General features: G+C 37.0%; 2 protein-coding genes across 6 annotated transcripts in view; both read right to left on the bottom strand.

The window, feature by feature from the left end:
* Positions 1-73: 73 nt before the first annotated feature.
* LOC143177000 (mitochondrial inner membrane protease subunit 1-like) lies at positions 74-1610 on the bottom strand. 4 transcript variants are annotated; one of them, XM_076374709.1, is made up of 5 exons: positions 1591-1610; positions 1049-1131; positions 747-974; positions 380-568; positions 74-308 (listed from the first exon to the last, which is right to left on the bottom strand). In XM_076374709.1, exons 3-5 carry the CDS (start codon positions 840-842, stop codon positions 141-143), a joined length of 453 nt encoding a protein of 150 aa, XP_076230824.1. In that variant the 5' UTR covers positions 843-974; positions 1049-1131; positions 1591-1610; the 3' UTR covers positions 74-140. The 4 variants fall into 4 exon arrangements, with proteins under 4 accessions (XP_076230824.1, XP_076230823.1, XP_076230821.1 ...); XM_076374708.1 differs by having other exon boundaries at positions 1584-1602; XM_076374706.1 differs by lacking the exon at positions 1591-1610 and adding an exon at positions 1299-1417.
* An 861-nt stretch (positions 1611-2471) lies between these two features.
* Grd (GABA-gated ion channel) overlaps positions 2472-25411 on the bottom strand; it is a 35733-nt gene continuing 12793 nt past the window's right edge. Inside the window, exons 2-9 of one of the 2 annotated variants that reach the window (XM_076375697.1) lie at positions 23511-23658; positions 21346-21538; positions 20527-20747; positions 8724-8806; positions 8153-8293; positions 5277-5429; positions 4925-5181; positions 2472-3677 (exon numbers count right to left, since the gene is read on the bottom strand). In XM_076375697.1, coding sequence (XP_076231812.1) covers positions 3297-3677; positions 4925-5181; positions 5277-5429; positions 8153-8293; positions 8724-8806; positions 20527-20747; positions 21346-21538; positions 23511-23617 — 1536 coding nt within the window. In that variant the 5' untranslated portion in view covers positions 23618-23658 and the 3' untranslated portion in view covers positions 2472-3296. The remainder of the gene's footprint in view (positions 3678-4924; positions 5182-5276; positions 5430-8152; positions 8294-8723; positions 8807-20526; positions 20748-21345; positions 21539-23510; positions 23659-25411) is intronic. The other variant, XM_076375699.1, reaches the window with a different exon arrangement.

Raw genomic sequence — 25411 nt, 5'->3', positions numbered from 1 at the left:
TCTACAACTACCTCCGTTTACTTACTTCAGGTTAACACGTAATTTGGTTAAATAATCCGAGATAAAATTAGGAAAAATAAGAATGATGCGTTTATTCTGTTGGTTATCCTATGTACAAGATTTCCTATGAAAGAAAAACGTTAATTAGGGTGTGAGTGTTCTGTATCAAAAAAAGTAATATCGCGTAATGGCAGTATTCTGCAGAATGCACGTCCTCGTAGCAATCCTTGCGGGACAGGTCCATAAACACGAGAATCAGTTGAATTATTGGTATTGTCACCTTCTAACCATACATGTCCATTTGGTACCTGAAATGTTATGATCGTTTTAAGAATTTTAGTATTGCATTAGAGAAAATTTGAATGCCTGTGTTACATACTATAACTCCATGTTTTACTTTATCTCCAGGTAATCCTACAACCCTCTTACATATATATTGTTTGGGATTAGAAGGACATTTTGAGATAATTATGTCACCTTTCTTGAGTTTCTGTAATGTTATTGATATACGCTCTGTAATTAGTACATCATTGTCATATAATGTTGGCTCCATGGATGGACCTACACACTGTAGAATACAAAAGTATATAAAGAAAGAAATAAGAAACATCTACATAAAGTATTCTCAGATGGAATATCTTAGAAGAAAGGCTTAACATATAGATAACATGTAGATCGTAACATATAGATCTTCCATCACCATTTTAAGAAATATTAAACATTTTATACATGTTGAATTTTCTTACCATCACTAAGCTGCCTATGTATTCGCATACACAATGTACAATACAGGCACATTGTACAGAAGCACTTAAGAATTTACACACAACCCTAGTAACCATGATAGTAAATAAATTCTGGCAGTTACAACTGTTGCCAAAGCACAGAGGTTAGTTAAACTTTAAATTACTATTCGTGTCACTTTTAAACAATAATACTTTTGTAGTTCAGGCAAGCTACAATACATATTTTCTCTGTAAGAAAAAATATTCAGTTAATTGTATAACAACGTATTAGAATTTGTCATCGATACGATTATATGTTATACCTTGCATCATCTAGTAGAGGAGATGTTTTCATCCTTATTGCTAATGAACAAACGCCAACAATGCAAGCATTAGTATTTCTGGACTGTAAAGTGAAAAACAACTGTTAGTTATTTCACATTAAACAATATTCTTGAACAGTGATATCATACACGTTATACTAACGTACATAGAATAACCTATACAAAGAAACATAAAATGAACACTAAGAAAATAATATATTTGAAATAGAAAACAAATGAGAATACAAACTTGTGTTTTATTTTAGACACTTTTGCGAAGGAGAACATAATGTTTCAAAATCACCGCGTATTTTTGTATTTATCTATGATTACATGTGTGAAGATAGATGAAGATTAGCTGTTCGTTGCAGTGATTTTTCTAAACGTAACAGTTTGAAAATTCAAGTGAATTTAATTACATTTTTTCATTTTTTAGATTTCTAATTTTTCTTCTATTACTTATTAACAGAAATACCTATTACTTTATATCAGTAAATAGTTATTATATAATATTATTGCAAAATATTTTTATAACCTCTTACTTCTTTTCGCGGAACGAAGCCCCCTAGACAATTTTCACTATGCATTATCAAGTGAATATAGATACAGAACTACGTGACATCTGTATAACTTTTGATTGAGAGCGAAATTTAAAAATGTAACTTGCAGGTAGAGATAAATTTACATTGAATTTTTGGAATGCGCAATGTAGGTGATATAATAAAGTTGCTAGCATACAGCATATATGTATATAGATATTAAATATACATATATAAAATAATGTATATAAAATAACACTTTTAGTTGTAAACAATATAATGTGTGCTTGCCATTGCGTATGAGCTACTGTGTGCAATTGTTATCAACAATATCTATAGCACAAATTTTTGCTACGATTATTATTTTATGAAAAATATCGATTTTTCTCAAATTATTTTTCGTTCACTCGCAATATCTGTATACGAAAAACTTGTTTCATTGGTTCCCCTCTTTTGGTCGGGAAGATATATATACTGTGAAGGATCACGAATTCGTCACTCGCTTCGGAGTCTCCGGCGGGTGCGGGTCGTACTGGCGATCCTCTGATGAGGTTCCTTGGACTATTCCTGGACTGGTCCAGGATAACCATCTTGGTTTGAAGTTTAGCTCTAGGACTAGCCCTTGATTTAAGGTTTACCCCTAGGACTAGTCCTTGGTTTAGGGTTTACTTCTAGGACTAGCCCTTGGCGTAAGGTTTACCCTAGGACTACACCTAGGATTAGTCCTAAAATTAGTCTTCAGACTCGGACTAGCTATGCATTTGTATTGCACATGCATGCATGCATGCATGCATGATAAAATTTGGGGATAATATCGCTATAAAAGTTCATGGGCAACATTTATAATAAATTTTATTTTTGTTAGATTAACATAATAGGCTCCCTATAGCTTACCTATATTGTGTAAATAAAATCAGGTTGTTACTTAATACAACAAATAAAACGGTTTGTACTTGTTCTGCAACAGAAAATATAAATATCACAAATTTCAATAGTCGTTGTAATAAATAACAAAGTTTTATTTTCAAAATTGATTTTTATTGTCCCAACTAATACGCGTTATCGTTGAATTCTTCTATTCACATTCGCTAAACGTTCTTCTAGGGCTTGAAACCTACTCCGTACTTTGTTTTAAGCCGACAAATTTTCATCGCGATTCGTTTGTCAATTAATATACATAACTTACATTCGATGAGCATCCTTTAAAACAACTTCTGGTATATTTATTATGTACATCGCATCGTTTGTACTTGAAAACTTTCCCCCTATCGAAGGAGGTAAATATTAATTCTCTCAAATACATAGATCCGGGATGTCACAAGACATTCGATCATGTATGATAAAACATAACTGTACTTATTCTCTGATTAGAATTAAATACAGAATTCGAAGTGAGTATTCCAAGGACTATAAGAAGACGCCTGAACGATTCAACCTGTGGCAATACTTAAATACTTTCGATTAATTATTTCAAACGGCATCAATCTTGAGACATCCCACACGTATCGCCATTACTGTATGCAAAGCGTAACCATTGTCTTTGTCTACAGTGACACCCTCCATATCTTCATTATCCATTCTTCCGTATTGAAAATAATTCCTTCTACGTACATGTTCACCTAAAGTATTATAAATTGGTCGATCAATAAGACGGATACTTCGAGTTTCCCCGACAAGATCGGAATCTCCATTCAATCGACCACATTTTCTCACGCGTCATTCGCGTTGTAATAGTTTATACGCTCGCTCCTCGACAGATAGGCATACCAATAGAACACGTTGATCGCCAAGAAGAACAAAGGAAAAACGATACGACTCGCGCGATCGATCTTAGAAACTGAATTATATCTCGGCGTTCTTCTGCGTCGTCTCCTGCCTGATGTCTTCTTGGTTGGAGGCGGTTGTCGCGGGGGTGGACTGCACGCCACACAGGACATCTGCCAGTGCCCCGTACTAGGGTCCTTGATAGGCTCTGGGATCGCTGACAACGGTATTATCTCGATCATACCATCATCGCTCATCGCGGAGTTGCGACTCGGATGTCCTCTGGCAGCAGTGTTTTCAGAAAGTTTTCTATGAACTTGCGTCACCTGAAACGGAGTTTCTTTTGTCTGGAAGTGTTGCTTCTTAAGATTTCAAAGAGGACTGGGGCTTACGATACGATGGATGTGATTTTAAGCAACTTTTAGGCAATCCTTTTGTAAAGAAAGATCTGAGGTGATTTTCGAACTCATTGAGGGTCAGAACAGTAATATTTCTCGAATTGTCGAACTAATAGCACTCACAGACCAAAGTTTTTAAATACCAGTGTTGAAATATGCCTGGTCGCGTGAAATTCAGAAAATTAAAACTATGTTTCTAGATTTTCTTGCTCTAATGCACATGAAAATTTTTAATTCGTTGGCGCGTAAAAGTATCTCGCGACTTTAAAACATTTTCCGTAGAGACACACGTATTTATACGTAGCATTAAAACAGACAATTTTAATGAGTTGTTTAACGAATGAAGAGTGGCTCTGATTCAGTGCCAAAATGGGAAACGGAAGAAGCAACAAGATCAGCGTCCATAGTTTCACAATATCATGATTACGTAACTGAAAAATGTTTCTCGGTTTCTAGATCATCCCCTTCTTAACGGCTGGTATGAAGTTCTCGCGTATGCATATACCCAGCGCAATAAACCAAATATGAAAGGGTGTACTATACATTCGATAGATTGTCACGTTGGCAAAGCAACGATTTCAATTTTTACCGGAAACAGGAATCAGGTTCGTCGATATAATCGTGGAATCGTGCCAAGGTAATACTTCTTTGTGCAAATTCTTATCGAAATCTTCCCAAACGATTTCTGCTTATAGTTTTCTAAACGTGGGTAAGAATTATTACTGTTCTAGACTTGCAGAACGTAGAGTTTTGCTAAAGAATATTTATTTATTTTAAGTTAACGTTTTGCAACACTTTTTTAATACGGTGAAGACTGCATAATTTTTCAACATTTTTCTTCAAGCTTTTTCACTCATTCAAATGTACTTATTTTCTTTTTCTTTTTTTTTTTTAAATAAAATTTCATAGCTCAATGATGCATTCGGTACTTCTATTTTTATTCTTATAGACATTACTTCTGCTTGAAAATTTATAAATCCTCAGATTTATTTATTAGAAAGTGTTTAATTTAATTAAAGTGTCAATAATTTGTGACTGCCATGGCATTCAACATATTAACGATTATGGTTTATAAAATAATACTTCTGAAGTGTTTTATTTTAGGATCATCTTCTAAAAGACTGAATAAAGATAAAAAAAGGCAGAAGAAAAGCACGAGATAGAGTCAGAATTACCGGTTCCTTTTTCGACGATTGTGTTTCCACTTCTTCGTCGCTGGAACTCTCGCTCTCGCTCAAATCAGAGCTGAAATAACATTCGCCAGAGCCATACTTGGTGAAGTAGTGAACCACTGCGAATTGTATGATGGTGGCAAAGATGAAGGCGAACGAGAGGAAAACGAAGAAGTCCAGAGCAGTGGGGTAAGGAACTTTTGGCAAATCGGTTCGTGCTTCCAATCCAAGAAACGTCATGGTTAACACGGTTGTTATTCCTTGAACAAAATTAGGATAACAACTCTTTTGGTGACACTATTTCTGAAAAGTGTTATTCATGTTGTGTACATTTTTCTAATAATAAATATATTACCGAGTGAAACACGATCAGCAGTGGCCTCTCGATTCAACCAAAAGGATACCCAAGACAGAACAACAAGTAGAACACAGGGACCGTATACTTGGATGAGAAAATTACCCATGTGCCTTTGTAGGTGAAAGTAGACTAGTAGCATGGAGTAATTGGCTGAAATTAAACAATACTTTGAGTATAATTACAAATTTGTTACTGTGGAGTATCGCCTGAGAAGAAGTACAAAAAGATGGTTGTATCCTAGAATTCTTTACGGCAAGTAAGATAAGTTCTTGTTTGACTACTCACGTCAGGAATGCCCCTATGTACTTTCACGTAGTATATTTACACTCTAATAGCCAATTTATGGATTACCATAACCAGGAGTTTACTCCTCCTCTGGAACCTCTTGAGAACCTTTTTGGCAAATTTCAGCACACACTAAGAGCCAGACATGTTGATAAATCTATGAAGACGAATTCTAGGATACCATTTAAAATGCGAGTAATCATTTATCTATTTCATTCTGACCTATATGCTCATTCCTCTGTTTCTCATAAATGCATAATCTTCGACAGATTTCTTTTCAGAAAACCCAATGTTTTTCACCTTTTCTATTCAGAATGATTTCACAAGCAATATCTGAACACTCTCTTCTGTGTATCTCTTCTAAAGCAAAAACTGTCTAATATAATTTTCGAATAGTCCCCTTGTCAAACAAGTGAATCCAAATAAAATTGCCTTGGTGATTAAATTTCCATCATATCGATATCAACGAATTTCGCTATCTATTTCCCCTTTTCCAACGCGACTCTCGAGTTATTTTCGTCCATCATCGCAGCTCGGTTGGTGTGAACGAAAACAAAGTTCGTCCTCGTTGGCGTCGCGAAAACGTTGAGCTTACGGACGTTTCCAGGGTGCAATTACGATCGGTCTCGACGCGACACTTGTTTGCAGAGTATTAATCGATGCTAATCCAATTAAAAGTCAAAGTGTCTTAGCAGCTCGACGTCTTTCCCTCCTTCTGCCCTCTTTCGAAGGGGGTAGCGGGTGTACAATGGAGACGCAAGATGAACGGGGTTCTCTGCCCGAGGATGCAGCAATTAGTCGGCGTTTCTCTCGCTGCCAACTTTCAACGGGGATATCTCGCTTCTTGTTCCCTTCATACCCTCGTTTCCTCGCGCCACTTCCTCGCCGTTTCAATCCTCCCGTCACTTCAGATTCCCGCTCCATCCCTAGAACCGATATTCCTCGGGAATGCATCGCCGACTAAACTTTCGAATTGAGTTTCCTTTACAATCGTTAGAGGATCATAACCCCCTTCACACTTCTTTCCTTTTGATCTGCGTGGAGCCCTGCTCTGTCCACGCTTTTCAATTCGAAGCTCTTATCGCCTATTTTTCTCTTCCTCATCGAATATTCTCCTGTCGCTTTGTCCATTTTAAATTAATTATTAATTATTATCTTGCGCTGTAGTACATTTGCGTAATCTTCTTAGAGGCTTGCTTTTATTTTAATGTGATGTAAAGTGGAGGGCTGTTTAACGAAACTGAGTGGAGTATTTGGATAAATAATTGAAGATGTGAGTGGTGTGTTTCCTACGAACGAGTGGGATTATTTTTTGAATACTTTCAAATTTAATTTTCACTTTCTGTATAAGGGTTTGCTATAAATTTTCTGGTAATACAATTTGTTATTAATCTGTGCAGCTCTAGGTAACAAAAAGTCTGATTATCGTATAATGGGAATCCTTTGATCCATCGTGCCGTCTAATTATTTCAATAAAAGCGTTCATCTACAAGATGTTTCACTAACTTTGTTACGGCCAGTTTTCGCGAACACGCTCGCCGCACCGGAATAACTTTCATTTTAATCGCGTCATATCGAGGCTTCCCTCTCGTCCTCGTTTTATATGACGAAGGAAATTTCAAATTGTTGGGAACGATCAGAATTTCAAATGGAATTTCCCATAATTTCATACACGTTTACGTAACTTTAATCAATTTGATTAAAGATGTACCGCGTGAAGGGAAAACAGACGGTCTGTAGTCAGACGCGTCATGCAGACCAATATGACCATAATAAAATTACAATAAAGAACCTATTTTTAATGGATCAATTCTATTAAAAATTATTCCAGATTTTTGCTAATATTTTCTTCAGGTAGGTAAAAATGAAAATTAATAAATATTAAATATTAGATGCTTCAAACCGAATTTTCTATGCATTTGAGGGCGGGTATTAGATTCACGGTAGACTGCCGCAACCAATGAATATTCCATTTTTTGAATGGGACGAGAAATTAGGCTACTTCTCGTTTAAGAAATCTGGCATACCTGCGTCAGGGGTTTTCGTCGATAAATTATCTGGCGTCTTCAACTCAAATTGATGAATAATTTACCACCTAACTTTTGAAGGACTACTCCTTTTCGTAGTTTACATTATTCAACTGACCGACCTATTCTTGAGTTTTATGACAAATCGATATTCGATAGAGAAGATTTAAACTACTGTCATTTTTAAATACAATTATTTATCGTACGAGTATCTAAAACGATTTAAATAAGAATATTTTTCTTCATTCTTTGTGACGTTAGAAATATTCAGATGACGATGGGTTGTCATATTTTATGCACTGAATATATCTGTGACTCTTAAAAGATAAAACTATTTTTAACGTAAGAAGATTAGATTAAAGGAATCTCTTCCTTAAAATAACGAAGATATAATAAAATACAAGTTCACAATGCAGAACTGTGAACTACTAATCTCAATTTTTCTCAAAAATAAAAATATGCGATTTATGTCATTTTGCCTTATAACTAATATTTGAATACTTTTTTAAAAGATTTGATTTGACGAAGGTTTCATTGGTAAAAAAAAAAGGGTTCACTCACCGTGTGAAAGGGTCGGTGATGTAGAATAATTTGCCGTTGGATTGGCGACCAAATCGAATTGAGATAATTTCATGTCCTCTGCGATTGCCACTTGTCGCGCGCTGTTCCACTTGTAGATCACGTCTCGCTTCGTGTAGCCAACTGCAATCAGAATATTTCTTACTCGATTCGCGAAGGTGTCGCGAAAAGACGACGAATTTACTCGCGTATGAACGTGATGCTGAGGATGCGACAGCGGTGCAGTACTGTGTATGCTGTTAACTAGATAGTAACTCAGAAATATTGTTATATCTTGGGTTAATTTACTCACAAAATTATATCTGTTGGATTAAAACCGTGGGAAACTTAGTCTCCATTTGTAGACTCAATGTCAGAGAATGAAATTGAATTTGTTCTTTTCAAGAAGGGAATTATTTAAAATTCTGTTTGAATTAAGTAAATTGAATCTGCTATTAATCGACTTATGAAGAAAAAGAAAGCTTTTAACGCGAAAGAAATAAGAAGAATGTTTCATTCGAAGGATTTGAAAATATCCTCACTAATCGTAAGTATTTTCAAGTGTCAGACGTACAGCTACCAAACTGCAGTGGACATCTCTGCGTGTCCATCGGAAAGTTTTCGAGGTTCATAGGGCATCCTGCTTTGATCGTCAGCCTGCAAGCAGACATTAATTAAGTTAGTGACGAAGTGAAACTAACATGGTGACAATGATTGTACTAAATTAAAAATCGTTTATGTTGGATTATTTTGTTATATAAAACTGGACTTATGATAAAATTACTTTAAAGTAGTCTGACGTGACCGATTTGTAACTTCGAAGTAGGCTACTGTTAGTATCTAAAAAGTAAAGTTCACTGATATTCAACTACTTTTGTCTGTTCATAGCACGTCAATTCTACTTATCAGTGAACATAACATTGTTAAGGAATAAATTAAAAACGGAAATATGTACCTTTAGACTTTAGACTTTGGCATTTCAATACTTAATGTTATAAAATTTGCTATTTTTAATAGGAAAATGTATATAATTTTATCATATATCCTGTATAAAAAACTATAAATGAACTTCACCGAAGAATGTAATATAAACTATAAAGATATAAATGCTTTTACTTCAAGATAATCTTCGTACATAATGTACTACGAACTACTGAAACGTTGTTTCAAATGTCTCGAATGCTTCAGCATGAGAAAGCATATTTTTATCATCGCGTTTGCTTGCTATATTAGCTTGCATAAAATTTATATACACGACGTGATAATAATAATGATGGTATCTTGATCACTTTTATCGCTTTTGCCACTGAAAATATAGGTTTGTATATTGTTCTATTATATACGATGAATAGGAGGAACTAGAAGAATTTAAATGTTACATATTTGTAATGGAATAAGGTAAAGATATTATAATACTTCGCAGATGTACTTCAAAAGTGACACAACTTAAAAAACGTGGGTTTTTAATTATAGCTATAAATTAGTTTGGTAAATTTACCTCTATACATTATAACTGAGATTCGGATAATTCTGTGGTTGTAAGGCAAAACGACTTATGTCACATTTTCAAAAAAATCGGGTTAAGGCCTTCATTGACATCTAAAATATAGAATTTATATTTTTAAAAAGAAGAAATTACATTAAAAGAATTTTCCTATCTAAAAGTAAGGATTCAAGAAGACACAAGTCCACAAAACAGTATCGAAGCTGGAAACCTTAAACGCCAATATCTCAAAAACAAGAACACATGACTTAGATCGTTTTGCCTTACAACCACAGAATTGAGATTCGAATAATGGTGAACCAGATAATAGAAACTCGATTATAGAAGACTCAACTGTATTTGTAATACCAAAACGTAAACAACTACTCTACAAAACGTCAAGACAGCAAACAATCACGTCCTCATTTTTCTCACAGCCGATTTCCTGATACCATGTCCTTCCACTAAGTAGCTTCTACGTGTCCAGTGAAATCAGCTTCATGTCCATTACGTTCGACCATCTGTCTGACACGGTCCTTCGACGGATCTGACCAACATCCGCCATCCTAGCACCAATGTTCTATCGCTGCGAGTGGTAAACATAATGACGGATACGTGCTGAACCCAACCACCTCCCGATCCCCGAAATATTCGAGCCGTGTCCAATGTCAGCCACGTGTTACTGCGCGTACTGTCGCGCCTCGCTGACCAGAGACTGTATATAATTCTATTGTACAATACATACGTAGAGCGAAACGTCGAGCGGACCGTACTATCGGAAAATATTGTTTAGCATCGGTAGAACGAGCATTTTCCAAAGCAACGGACGATGAGAAACATGGGCATGGTCTAGCCTAGCCATTGTTCTTTTACCGCGGTGGATAGCTAATACAGATGGATTTGAACAAAAGGCGCGGCAATATGTAGAATGGTCATTTATGGAAGCTGTTCTTCATCCCTTTCCGCTGTTATCTATACGTGCCATGTTTTAATATTCGCTTAAAAAGAAATCTAGGTCTCTTCTATTATAGTGGAATATCGTATAGAATTTTGGGTCCTCCATTTGGACCCAATTATCACTGAACGTATTGTTCACATTTTCTGTCGATATTAAACATTCAATGTGCAATTTTTGAGTTTGATCTAAAGTAACTATTTTCTTTTTTAATATATGCTGGAAAATAAGGAGAAAATAATAGCAAAGTTATTCTTCATTTTTTCATATATTTGTATTAAATATTATGGTTTTTAAAATGTATATCTGAAACAGTTCACAATTTCGTATTTATACTCATAATACGAAAATAATAAGAAAAAGCACGAATGATGCCTAAATTTCTGAATCTCTGTGCACTGTAGGATTAAATGTACAATGGAATTAAGATTAATCGGACGTTGAATGTCTACCCTCGCTATTAAAAAATATTAATTTAAGCGATAGTTTAGTATTCACATTATCATGTACCGAAACAAGAACAATTTTAACATTTCATACGTTTTCCATTGACTACCTGCATCAAGGATAGCAGATCAGGCAGTTTGGCCGAGTTATCTTGTAGTCGAATAAGTTAGAAGATAAGAGGTATGAGGCGATCCGTGACTAATCGAATCCATCATCCTGACGATCGCGATCGGCCAATTTGTAGGAGGAACGTGTAGATATTACATTCACTATTCAGACTAACTTCTGAATTCGCTGAACGAGCTGTTTTCACGGAAATTCGGACCGTTGCCAGATTCCTTGCATCTGCAAGATTTATCAATGCCTTTTGCGCGGGATATCTTTGGGATAGTCGAAATGATGACATTTTCCACTTTTTATCTTTACATCACTATTCTTTGCTCCGCTTCTAGCACGAATACGTTTAACCCCTTCATTTACAACTTTCTTTCGTACTGTGTCTACCTTCGCTGCCGATCTGAAAAGGGTGACTATCCTAAACTGCCAACTATAGAGCTCCCATTTAGCGAACATAGATCCCTCACGCGATAGTGCGTGATCGGTTAGTGGCGAAATATCCTCATCACGCGTTACCGCGTAATCGGCAGCGAAGGTACTGTAAAAAGTATACTAGTCTGACTTGTTAAACTATGGTAAAAGGTTAACTAAAAAACTCAGAATTTGTTGAAAATTTATAAAGCAGAGTTCACACGCATCGACAATCATTCTTTTCTATTTTTTCATATTTTCCTTCGAGTGTTTTATTAAAATTTCTTTCTTTAACGACTTTTTTTTATTGCAATTCTTCTTAATCAGTCTCGTCCACTAACACTCTCACATCAGTTGCCATTGACGATTCTCAAAGCTGTTGTCCACCGCTTCCAAAAGTTAGTAGCACGATACTGATACCGATTAAGAGCATACCTGTCTAAAGGAAGATTAAACCAGGGTGTACAAGCGACAAAGTTCCACTGAATTCACTGCCACGGAACACGGAAACGATTTAGGACTGGAAAATGCCTCGTTGGGACATCAAAAGGAGCGGGAAGACCTGCTCAGCGGACCGCAAAGAAAGAAGAGTAGCTTCCCCTTTGGCAGATTCTTTGCAATTACCACGGTGCGTGCAATGAAGCCACAGACCATCGAGTTTCGATGGCACTTCGAGAGTCAAAGAAGTTATTTACTCTTTATGAACCATAGGAAGTGGTAACATTTTTCAGCGATATATTAAAAATACGACTGTGCTACACCTCTTTGCCAGTTTATATAAATAAATGTTGGGTCGATCGTTTGTTACAGTTACAGGGACGTTGAAAGAAATTAACGTTAGAGATCTAGTAATTAAAATGCTGGCTGTGTCCCAAATGAGCACGCCTTAAATTGAAACAAACTGCGGATTCGAATATATGTCGAGAATCGTGGTAATCAGTGTCGGATTTAATACTTTCTAATGGTCTCGTCGGTGCCCCAAATGACCCGACATGATTAAGCGAGCGATAATTAGATGAAGATTTTAGATTATGATTTCCAAATGCAAAGTAAGCGCAGTTTGAGATTGAACATCCGCTGGATAAGCACATAAAGAGAGACAGTTAAAATTAAAATATGTGAAATACAGTTTTAGTTTCCCACGTTTGTGTTAATCTGCTGCGGCATTTGATATTTTATTTTAAAATATCGAGGATTACGAACGAAATAACTTTAAATCAAATCTACCTGAGAAATTGTTGGGAAAATATAATCTGACGTGAAAATATTTCCCTGGATATGTGGGGGAAGTATTAAACGATATTTCGAATTATTCGTCGTTCACGTGGACACGTATTTTCATTATAATAATTTCAATTCATTAAACGCTTACGTACCACCTTCCCCACAATAATACGTCTACCGTAAATGGGATTAACGTCCATCCCTTCAGTCACAAATCAACTGACATTAGCGAACGAGACAAGCGCGTGCACAACGATGAAGTAGAGAATCGCGCATATCTACTCGACGTAGCGGGTGTATCAGTTGGATCGTTTGAAATTGAATCTGACCGTAGATTGTCATCTAGTACGCGCATCAGAGGCTTGTAATTAATCGTGAAATTTTAGTGTAGATACCACGTACAAGATAAACGGCCTCTTCGGTTACCATATCGTTTCACTAATCGTTTGTTTTTATTTCTTCTATCAGAAATAGACAACACATAAATATGCAAAACGCAGATACTAATAGTAATTGGAATTTAAAGTATAATAAAAAATCTTTGACAGAGATACTCAGTTTACTTCAATTGCAATAAATTTGATTAAAATTGGTCTGTAGATATTAATTAGATGTCACTGATAATGCAAATGGGGTCACTGTAAAATCACTCTAGAGATTCATATTATACTTGAACATGGATTCAATCGAAATTGTAAAAAATTGAACAATTTTTTTTATAAGAATACTTTCTGATATAGTTAAACCTGTACCATAAAAACGGAATTTTAATTTACACGAATTAAAGGTGCCAGAGTGACTTTTGCTTTCCTTAAAAAAAAAATTCACAAGAGTCGTTTTAATTATGAGCCTCTCAATTTGTGTCACTGAAATATAACCACTTCAATTTTTCACTAACATACATAGCTACGTGTGCCCCAAAATAAATCTTATATTAATATAGGTACTATAAAAAAAAGTACTACAAAAAATAAAAGAAAAATACTCGAGGAGTGTCTAAACAACCGCAGCAGCATAGAAAACGAATTTAAACGGGCGATAAAGGGTAGCAACTTGAAAATTGGACTTTCGGGGCGAATTAAATCCGCCAAACGTTGATTCCACCTAGTAATTGGCGTTAGGAGTTCAGTTAACGTGAATAATCACTAGAACAAACATCGACACGAGACCAGACCTAGGGAGTTGATGGTATTGGGACCTGTCTGCTGCTGGCACGAGAATTTCAAGCTTGTTGTGCGCATGGACGAAGGAATCGCTGCAGTAACCCGGCATTTTGAGATCCTCGATTTCGTCCAAGAGGGTATAAATCATCTCGAGCGTGAAGTGTACATACGCTACAGAGTTACGGGAACCCTTCGCATTTGCCAAACCATGTATGGGTGGCCGGAGAATTCGCTGGCTGCATCATATCTAGAGCCTGTGATATTTACGAAGTTGTTCTCGGTTCAAAGGACGATTCTACATACCTCGATGTTCGCCTTTTGAGGATTCTACGGAGGGCTATTGGCACCTTTATCGACACAATTCTGAATGCTCTTTGAGCGTGTTTGTTGACTGCAGAAATATATTTGTAGACAATCGACTGATTTCGTAACTGGAAGGGGACTGACGGAGCAGAGAATTGAATGTTCCACTTCTGAGCGCCGAAAAATGAGATGAATAAAATATCAGTTAGTGTAATTATTATTCTAATATAATGGAAACTAATATTGGTTTAATGGAAGGTCTATTTATCATTGGGAAAACGTAGAATTGTCAATTTTTTTACCATTATAGCCTCAAAACTTTGAATTTGTGGCGATGATCATTGGAATAATGAAAAAGGAAAAGTTATTTGAAAAAATAGAGAAAAAAAGTAGAAAATAAACAATAGAATAAAAAATAGATTTGAGAATTGAGAATATTTGGATATATATAAATTATGTTTATTATTCTTTCGTGTAAGAGTCAATCCTAAGCTTCTCCTACGTGTCCTGTATATAATATTATAAATCATCCTTCTATTTCAATTAGTTTAATTTAAAATAAGGGAACGAGGGTAACTTAATGAAATGGTCTCCGCTACTCCTATCAGACTTCGATTCCTTCACCCTCCTTTCTCCCCCCTTCTCATCTGTCATTTCTGGTATCAATAAGGGATGATGATTTATAATATAATCTGCACTTCTACTGAAGTATATTTCATCTGAGAGATGTTGAAGTTTGCACAGGCAAAACGCTCCATTTATGGAATGACACTTTCCAATCTTTGGAAAGCTGTCTCACCCCTTAAAATAAAGATATATGTACACGTCCCACAAGCTTCTGTGCTAAAGTGAAGCCCTCAAATATTCAAGGTTTCTTCTAAGATTCATTCTTAAAAAATCAGTACTCTCATTTGCAGAATACAACCTTTTTATTTATCCCTGAAGTAGATCCCTTATTTAACATAGTTTCCCTATTTTCTACATTTCTAATTGCAACTAGAAACCAAGAAGCTTCTCCTATAACACACCTAACTAATATATCCTCATAAATTTTGCATTCCAACGCAACCCATCCACAAAAATTCCAGAAATACAAAATCACCGCTGAACACCCAAGCACTGATCTCCATCACTGATCACACTCTGCCCAACCACCTCGATCAATCCGTCTAAACAGAAACCATCGCGTCCGTCCACCCCCCGCCGCCCATGCCGCATCGCCTCGTCAAAATTTAACTTGCACGAAATTTCCATCGAGCTGCCACATAACAAAAAATAATATTTCCCCTCGCGCGAAGGGTAGCGAGCGTCCACTTCGTTTCCAGTAAACTCGAGCCCGAGCCGACTTCGCCGTGCCCGTCTCGAAATGAATAAAACAAAGAAATGCCCCGAAAGCCAGAGGCATGCACTCCAGCCACGCGAGAAATTCATAAAATACAAGAAACTTCGAATGGAGTGGTTGTCGAGTCAGAGTGGAGGGGGTCGAGAGAGGGAAAACGATACGGGTTGGGAAAGCTTTGTCGGACGGTGTTTATTATGATGTATTTCTTTAGCGGCTCTCGCGGTCGGTCTTTCTCGTTTGCATGAAAATAACGAACCCGATTAGCATACAGACACGACGAAACCCTAAAACCCAGCTTCGGCCGCGGCGCATCCGCGGGTCACGTACGTCCCCGCCCCTCCACGTCGCCCGCGCCACGTAGGCAGAATCTGAAATCGTGGATTTTCCAAGGGTAAATCCCCAGCACACGGATGGATGGATCCCGTGGAACGCGGCAGATTATCTGTGACGGATAGCGCCACGTTTAAGTCTATTCCGCGCGGAAATGAGCGGATGCTAACCCACCAAGGGAGCATCCGACTACTTGCTCATCCGTCCCGAAAATCGTGCCGTGATTTCGCGATCTCGTCGCGCCAACGCTTTGGATTCCGCGGCTGTTTTCCTTTTCGAGGTTTTCGATGCGTGGAATTACGTTATAACAGGGATCGCTGCGTTTAGGGACTTTCGTAATGATGGTGGCAGAGGGAGTCGCGAAAGTTGTGATGAAGTTATTACTGGAAGCACTGGAAGAGGGAAATTTGAATATTTCAAGGGAGTTGATGTCCATTGTTTGAGTAATAATATGATGATCAGTTATTTACAATTATTACAGTTGTTAAGGTGGGCCTACAGTATATGTAAGTGGTAAAGTTAAACTGGGTTTGCACTATGTGTTATGTAACAAAGTTATGTAAGTGTTTTAGAAAACAGAAAAAAGACATGTGTATAACATTTTTCTTTCTTGTTTACTAAAAAGTTGTGTAACTTTATTATGTAACACGTAGTGTAGACCCAGCTTTATATACTTTTGGTATACATATAACATGTAGTGCAGACCCATCTTTAGGTAATAGGATTATTATTGGAAAATTGTTTGGTTTGTAAGATTCTAATATTTAGAGAAAGAAGTGTATGTTATATTATGTTTTCTGCGTATCTTATAGTTTAATTTCCATTCTGAAAGTATCTGGCATTCATCCCTAGCGCTAAATATTAGTATTCGTAATGATACATTTTCTTTATGCAAAGAACTGTGCCATACTCTCATAAATATAAGAGCCTTTAGTTATGTATCGATTACTGTGTGATATAGACTAGCTTTGGGCCAGGACAAAACAAAATCCCATTTACTACAACCAGTTTACTGATCATATTTACGAGTTCAACAAGTACATTTTTTGTACGTGTCATTTCGAGTTGCCAATAGAATTAAGCTACACACAAGTTACAAACTATCTTGCAAGCAATGTTTTCCGTGGAAATAATAACGAAAAGTTTGAAACCATTTCGATCATCGTCTAAGCAAAAAGTGAAAATCGATCGTAATGTTTTCGAACTGAGAAGCAAAACCAAAGAGCGTTTATTCGAATTTTATTATTTTCGCGTGTACAATTTGTCCTCCTGGAAATGCGTTCATTAATAATGGAATACTTTGTAGACACTTTATACAATGGTAACAAAGCCAAACGCGTAAAGTTGCTTTCTCTATGAAGCTGTGACGATTTTCCATTCAGCCGAAAAACTCGAAGTTTATTGCGACAAGACGACCCATTTCTGCATTGATGTATATCCTTATACTCTATGCATCTACATATGTACTTTTAACATAAACGAATCCCACCCTCGTGCGAACAAGAAAGTGTCAAATTCATAAAAAGCTTAATAAACTTTTATACCTTTGGAATTTTATCGCGAGTAAAACTCGAGCTACAATGGAATGTCTGATTTATGCCGACTTTTTCTACTAAAAACTCTTAAGTCTAGGAATACAGCTCTGTGTTATAACCAACGCCTGTCATAATAAGCATAATTGTATGATAATGTTATGGAAGTAGTATTCTGTATCGCCTTTCTTCAGTTTAAATTTGTGTTAGACGTGAACGATAATCATCTGTATTATGCATTGTGATATTAAAGCACCTGAAATTATACCTACTTCTTTAGTTCTAATTTAGCTTTAGTTTTTAATATACACAATTTCTTGTGAATTATTGTCATTTAATAAAGATAACAAAATGTAAATAATTTATTTGTACCAATCTAATAATATACTATTATTTTTCCGATCTCATATCTCACCCTGTCTATTGTTTTAATACTAAAATGTTCATAAATTGTAATTTGAGTATAAGTCTATAACAGAAAAAAAATAAATCTTTATCACACTTCACTGCTTTATAATTTTGATTCCACCGGTAAGAAGATCAGATTGTGGATGGTAGAAAGTAATTACACAGAGTTTTTTGATCGAGAATTCAAGAGAAAGAACAAATACTTAAAAATACTAGACTAAGCCCTGTTCGATCCGCACAAAGTAACTAGAGCCTGTCCGGATAAATATTTGTGGTGAGCTGTAGTAGTAGCTAATAAAGTACTGTGCAAATAGTGCAACGTGATTGACGTTTAATGGCCACCAATCCGCCGCGAAAGTGTACCAAGTTCCCGAAGGAATTCGATTTTCCAGGTCGACCGTGTCGAGAGAACTCCTACAAACACTTCTATAACCGATTTTACAAAAAATTAACACGGAGTTCGTGGTGAATCGATCACTTCCTACCAAACCCATTTTCTGGCGTACTACCAATTATTCCACTCTTTGGAGGATTGAACCGTATCACTTGTCAATGCTACTCTTTTACCAGAATTATCAAAATGGATAAGTTCTCTCTCCGAAACTATCTACATTTCTTATTATATAATTATTAAACAGTTATTGATTCACCCTCACAATTTTATACTTTGCATTCAGTGAAATATTCAATCTTCTTCTCCATCTTCACAATTCAAACCTATGTTCGCTTTCTCAAAGTAAATTATCCAGCCAGTGGTGTTCAAGTTTACACGATCAATGGCGAGCTACCTGTGAAGTCCTCTAAAGAACATTTCGGTCAAGTGTACAAAGAGTAACAGATTCGAAGGGGGCCTGTACGCTGTTGACGGAATATGACGTCTGAATTCGTCGCGACTGGCTCGAGGGCAAAAGGTTCGACAATTCGGCTATTTCGAATTGTCCGACAAGACAAATACAAATATAGGGAGCGCGGCGCGGAATCAAGCGATGTACGTTTCCCCTTTGTTAACCCATTCCCTTTCTCTTGACCTAGTCTTCTGGATCGGCTCCATTGTGCACGCCAGAATTAACCCTTGAGCTCAAGGCACTTTATGTACACGTACACGTACCCACACGGCTTGCTTGTCTACGTGGTTTTGCTAAGAATCGCGTGTCGACTCTTCTTCGAAAGGTACATCGTTCTACGAAACTCTGTCCCTGTGCAAAGGACCGTACGACCAACTTTAATGTGTGCGCACAATTACGTTCTCTAGGCGAAGGTAAACGTCGACAGGACTTGATTCGAATCCTTTTCTTTGAGATTAGTAGCTACAAGGGTTTCAATGAGCTCTTAATTTGTTTTTTAAATGAAGCATGCTGAATATGTTACTTTTGTTGAATAACTGTTTCAATCTCTTTTATTAAAGTCGAGAGTAAATAAATACACCTGGTATAGTTAAATATTGAAATTTGGAGAATTTTAAGAATGTAGAAAATGGTTATGTTATTCCTGCTATGTTTCTCTAAGAAGTCATGTTCAACGATGTTTGGTATTATTATGTCATTTTGAACGCAACTAATGAGCTTTTAGTATAATATCAAGGAACCAGAAATGGAGAGACCCGAGGATCATAGTAGAATTAATCCTCTTGAAATTAATTAGGAGCACAAGTGTTAGGGATTGCCAACATGACAAAGCTGACAAGATGCGAGATAGAGTTGCCTCAAAATTCTTTGAAAATTGTCGTGTAAGGTATAAATAAAAAGGTGATTGTTCTGTTTACTATCCCTTTGATTGATAGTCCCTCGCAAATAAGAAGAATTGGTTGTTTCGCTTCACAAGAAATGTAATCAGTTCGCAAGCCAATCGACGTGACTAAGCTGAAAGCATTTTTTGAATGCAATGCAGGAACTACGCACGAATTCATCTTTGGCTCCTGAATATCGTGGTACAATATTTGTCTATAAACTGAACAGACTTGTTTAACATAAATGCAAGTCGAGGGAAGCAAGGGAAATTTGCGGCGTCAGATGTTAAGGGAAGACCATCAGTTCTGTGTCTTTCAGATTCTACTAAAGTTTCAATCATTAGAGATAAAAGGACTCTAATGTTTTTTAAATCTCCTGTTCTATGCTTTCAAAGCCACGGTTTAAGTTTTGCAATTATAAACTTTTAAAGCTCGTCTTGTATTATCAAGGACGAGAGCTCAACTTTCAAGATTAGAAGGATACGAAGTTCAGTGTCTCAGATCTAAAACTTGAACTTCAAACTTTTATAATTAACACGTGCACGGTTTCGAGGATTGATTACATTTCTAGCATGGATTAGATCAGCAGGTTCTAAGATCCATTCGGAATCTCCAAATATATTTTCGAGCCAGAGTTGGACGTTGAAGATATGAATAATAATCATTTGCTTTTCTGTGGTAGATTATTCCATAAATTTATTTGAATAATTTATTGGAATAAATCATTACAATACAAAATTATACAGATAATACCACGATTCGATTAGAAGTATATTCGATTATGAAGAACAATAATTTATTCATTATCTTCATTTATTATTCCTTATCTAAATAAAATATTGTCCATCTCTGCATCGAATATTAGATTTATTAAAGAATCCTCAATTTCAAGTCATTTTCTTCGATCTTTTACGCTAAGTGAATATTTTCACTTACCTCGAACTGTAGAGTACTCTCCCATCTTGATAGAGCCTGACGAATTTATTCGGGCTGGTAATCGTGTGCAGGTAGCTATGTTTGCCATTGTAAAAGTACGTATCGGGTTTCCAGATTCTCGCCAGCATCGATATGCTGAGCGCGAGCGTTTCTTTGCCGCCTTGAAAAGCCAACCTTCGGTCCACCCACGACTGCCGGAAGTAACAGTCCATGGAATAAGTCTGCACAGAAATGTACATCTGGTCAAAAAAATATTCAGTCAACTATCAAATATCTTTACACTCTGAGGCGACACTGTGCTAACCATTAAAATGATGCAAACTCGTAAGGGCCAATGCACACGAGCGATATTTTAACGCACGATTTTGTTGGGATCATGTTTTTTTCTTCGTTTTCTCAAGTTTTCTTCGCCTATCCTAATTTTTGTCTTATTTTAGCATATAGAAATACCACTCGAATTATCTCTAACATCTGTCGTTCAACACCTCGTGTATTACATTTGTAAATGTATTTTGTCTTTAATCCTTCAGGTATCCCTGCTCAATGGACACGAGCAGAATATTTCTATTTACATATCCTGTTAAGAACTTCTATTTCTATATTCAAAGGGTTAAACTCAAGTGAAATATAACTGATGATATATTCTTGCAGCACCCTGTCCATACAGTGTGCAGAAAGTGTACCATTTCAGTCATTCAGTGGCGTGCCATGAAACAAGTAGATCTATCTCTGCTGGCGTTAACTTTGTATGAATAGTCGAAGGACATCCTCGTGAAATATCTTTCGAGATGGAACAAAAGGAAACAAGGAGATACGAACCATATCGACTTCGGAAATCGGACCCATACTGCGAACCATGATGTCGACCTCAACAGTGGCTGGCGGTCCACCAAAATCTGGTCTAACGCTGTTGTCGTAACCGCGAAGCAGATTGTCCAGCAGTTCGCTGATGTTGCTGTGATTGTTGCTCTGCGTTCTTTGTCTCGTCGACGTTCTTGCCCCTGTAGCCGCTCTGAAACATTTTTTTTTTTTTTTTTTTAAATAATAAGTCGATAATTATTCTCCTTCTTGCCTGATTCTGTTGCTAAAGAACGTTGTCAAAGTATTCAGAATTATCTTTATCTGAACGTGTTGCTTGGTTGATTCTAACGATATCTAAAAGTATGAAGATGTGTTTCAGAGAAAAATTAATCTAAATGACAACTCACGTAATGCATAAATAAAAAAATCATATCCCCTAAGCTAATAATCAGATTTGGAAGATACAAAAAGCATTTTACATAGGAAAAAGTGGGCTCTTCAAAAATATAAAAATCTGAAAAGCGATTTTTGAAGACCATGTGTCTACCATTTCCGCTTAGGTACTGAAGTTTCTCAGATTATCTCTTATACTTCACTTCAATGATCAATTTTTCATTAAATGTTTAAATACCTCACAAAATATAATATACATACTTTAAATTATAAGCATTAATTTTATAAGTATTAAAAAATCTACACATATTTTTTATCAAAAATTAAACCAGAATTTGACGGAAGTCAAATATCTAGATCACAAACCGTCTTGACCCACATGTGGGTCGTAAGACTGTAAACATGTTCAGATAATTAACTCTAAAATCTTCCCATCAAAAGTTTCCCAAGATTTTCCACTTTCCAGTTTCCTACTTCTGCGGCATAATATCAATTATCCCAACTCAGCCCACTCGCTTCTCCCTAAATTCTCTTCAGCATCTAATAAACATTCCACGCTCCTTTCGTCACGATGTTGTACGTTCAGCGAGACGATGCGTTTCCCGAGACTTTTCCCTGAATAATTGACATTTCGTGACGCCGTCAATTGCCTAAAGAGCGTCCTAATTGATCTATCAATTTCAGTGCGTGGAAGGGCAAATCGTTTATTGACCTCGCGCATTTAGCGAACTGCGATGCAACTAGTCTCGGAATATCACGGTTTCCACCCTGGAACGTCGATACGTTATACCCCTTCGATCCATTCGCACGGTTCTCCACGAATGCACACTGGTATAAACGCATCAGTGGGCGACAAAAGTCTTTATTTCCAGTTGCGCATTGTTCTACATACTCTTATATATTTTACATACACGCGCTTAAATACGCGTGCTTCACATTTATAGATTTACTGCATATTTCTATTTTTTTAACATTCTTTGCAGGGGTTCTTGGGATATTCGAATGGGGGCTTAATTAGTTTTCGTTGAGGGGCGATTCATGTCTAAACATGCATTCTCGATTGACTTTTGATTCTGAATCACCCTTATAATTGGAGGGTTTATAACAAAAACGATCCTTGTCAATTTCTGTCTTTTTCTAAGAGAGAAAGAAAATACTGTAATATCATTCATGCTTGTTTCCACGAATAAAGTTTTTAATCATCAAGATATTCAAGTGAAGCTTCAATGTTTAGACGTTTTTCGCCAATCTATCGTCTTGCAATCGTGGCATCGTTTCTAAATCGAAACAAAGTGCAACATTTTAATGGCTGTCGGTTCTTTTAGGTCACAATGAAAACAGCTGCTTGATCGGACACGTTGTTTGCCGCTGTTGCCTAGTCTATTTTCCAGGCTCACCTATACCGCGGTTGCTTTTGTTTGCTGACAACGCGGCTTTCGATCTCTCGATTCTCCCTCGTGTTCTTTCCGATCCAACGAATAGTCCAATGGTTCCTTTCGGCCATACATGACGAGAGGACAGTCATATTTACGCTTCAATTTGATCGAAATCGTTAAAAATTGGCTGACCCGTTTGCAACTCTTTTCTTTTCAGCAAGCTGAACAGCGTCTCCTCGACCCATTTCCTTTTCCATAATTTCTCTGCTCCATGCGAGGGTAAGACGAGTTCTCTACTTGGTTGACGGTGAAATTTTCACAGAAATTATTTAAGCGAGATTTTTTCTATTGCCCTGTATTTCGCAATTTAAACATTTGCAATTGGGAATATTTAATAATTTGAAATTCACTCACAAGAATGATGCGTAGGAAGTGATCAAATTGGCAAGGGCCAGTAGGACTCGCTGCTTCATGGTGTCCTGGGACTGATCCTCCCCTGAAACGCAGCTTGACTCGTTCATCAATTCGGTTTAAACACCGAGCGTCCCGACACTTTCTGTTTCTGGAACCAGAGAAGGAAATAAAAAACAAATCTAAAGTAAAAAAAAGTGTTTGAGTTTATAATTACAATTTCTTAGCAGAAATACTGATAATTAAACATGAGAAAAATATTCTGATTAATCCTATTTACACGCAATTCTTATTCACAAACACCATTTCAATACGATAATACAAATTTTCTGGGATATTGAATTACGTGCATTTTCAACCTAATTTTTTATGCAAAAAGGAAAGGTCAGATGGGTAAAAGCCATAGCGCATTTCCACCTTGTTTTTCAACCGGTATTCATGCCACCGATTGTACTCCTAGCTCGTCGAGTACCGTCACGTTTCACGTGCTTTCGAGTGTCTACGTAGTTCGATGTTATTCGAAATACGAGCGTCAACGATAAAACTTCGTTGGCCGCGTCGTCAATAGCGATTCACGTTGACGACCGAGAATCCAGCGCGGAATTATTCCGGCTTGATTGCTCGGCAAATGATGCACGTGGTCGAAGCAGAAGAAACGAGGGGAAATTTGGCGCGAAAGTTCGTTAATGACTCGACGAATGATATCTTGATGACAGAAGGACCTCTTGGCGAAGGATGGCGAAACGAATGCCTGATAGGGACAGAAATGAATGGAATGAGCCAGGGTGTGGGTGAGAAACCAAATAGAGCCCCCAAAACCGACGCTACTTCGCAAAGATTCTCCTCATTTTTCAATTTGACGTATGGCGGGGCACAATTGAGCGCCATTGTAACGTAGTTTCTGTAGAACTGATCGGGGGAAACGTTTTGAAGCATAGGTAGGTCTTAACCATTGACGTTTTTGAGAATTATTGAGTGGTTGTACGTGATATCTTTAGTATAGCGACTGGGAGCTGTACAAGGTGTTTCAGGGATATGGATCAGAAAAATATATGAGGGTTAAATTATACATTTGTGAAACTGAATTTGTGAAACCAACTTTTAAAACATTTGTGAAACTAATTTTTTAAATTATGAATTCTTGAACTTAATTTAAATACTCCTCAATAAAATTCACTAACTGAGTTCTTCCTCAAATTCGCGCATACCTACCTACTTGATTCAAAAAGGTCAAATTCTTTAATCTAAAATTATCTAATTAGAACACCACTTTAACAGATACCAAATTGAATCTCACGCCACCTTTCACCCTAGAATCCCCCTAGCCTACACCACCTTCTTCAGATAAAAGTCAAGCCTCCTATAACACAAAATATAGACGTCGAAAGCAATAAAACAGGCACGACTGCCCCGCCACTCGAAACTATTTACCTTGGCGACATTACCGTCCCAATCCAATATATTACCAGAATCCAACCGACTGATCGCCCAAATATCAATTCCGAGTTTCAATAAGAATCCCCCTCAAAGACAGACTCCTCAAGAACGCGTATCGACCGAACCTCTGCCACGTCCAAGCGCGTGGATTCATTCGAAGACGAGAACGTCTCCATTACACGTTGAATCGACGATAATTAATACTATCCCCTAACCGCGGTTGGATGGGCGAGGGAGTATGGGCGCAGTCGATCGACGGTCGCAGAAAGGAATCGAATTAGCGAATTAATTCGGCCGTGATGGGCGCTCCTTTGTCAGGAAATCAACGTTCTCTGAGAGCGTCGTTCGAGGGGGACACAAAACGCGGCTCCCTGGGAAACGGGCAGGCCGCAGTTCTGGCAAACAAAACGGCTGGTAACACGCTCCCCCTTCCCGTGGCAAAGTGTGTACACGCGAAACTGGTCGCC

Source organism: Calliopsis andreniformis, chromosome 3 (genome assembly GCF_051401765.1).
Source record: "Calliopsis andreniformis isolate RMS-2024a chromosome 3, iyCalAndr_principal, whole genome shotgun sequence".
In the NCBI taxonomy this organism is placed as follows: Eukaryota; Metazoa; Arthropoda; class Insecta; order Hymenoptera; family Andrenidae; genus Calliopsis; species Calliopsis andreniformis.
Note: the sequence above shows the minus strand (reverse complement) of the source record. Positions and strands in the feature narration are given on the sequence as shown.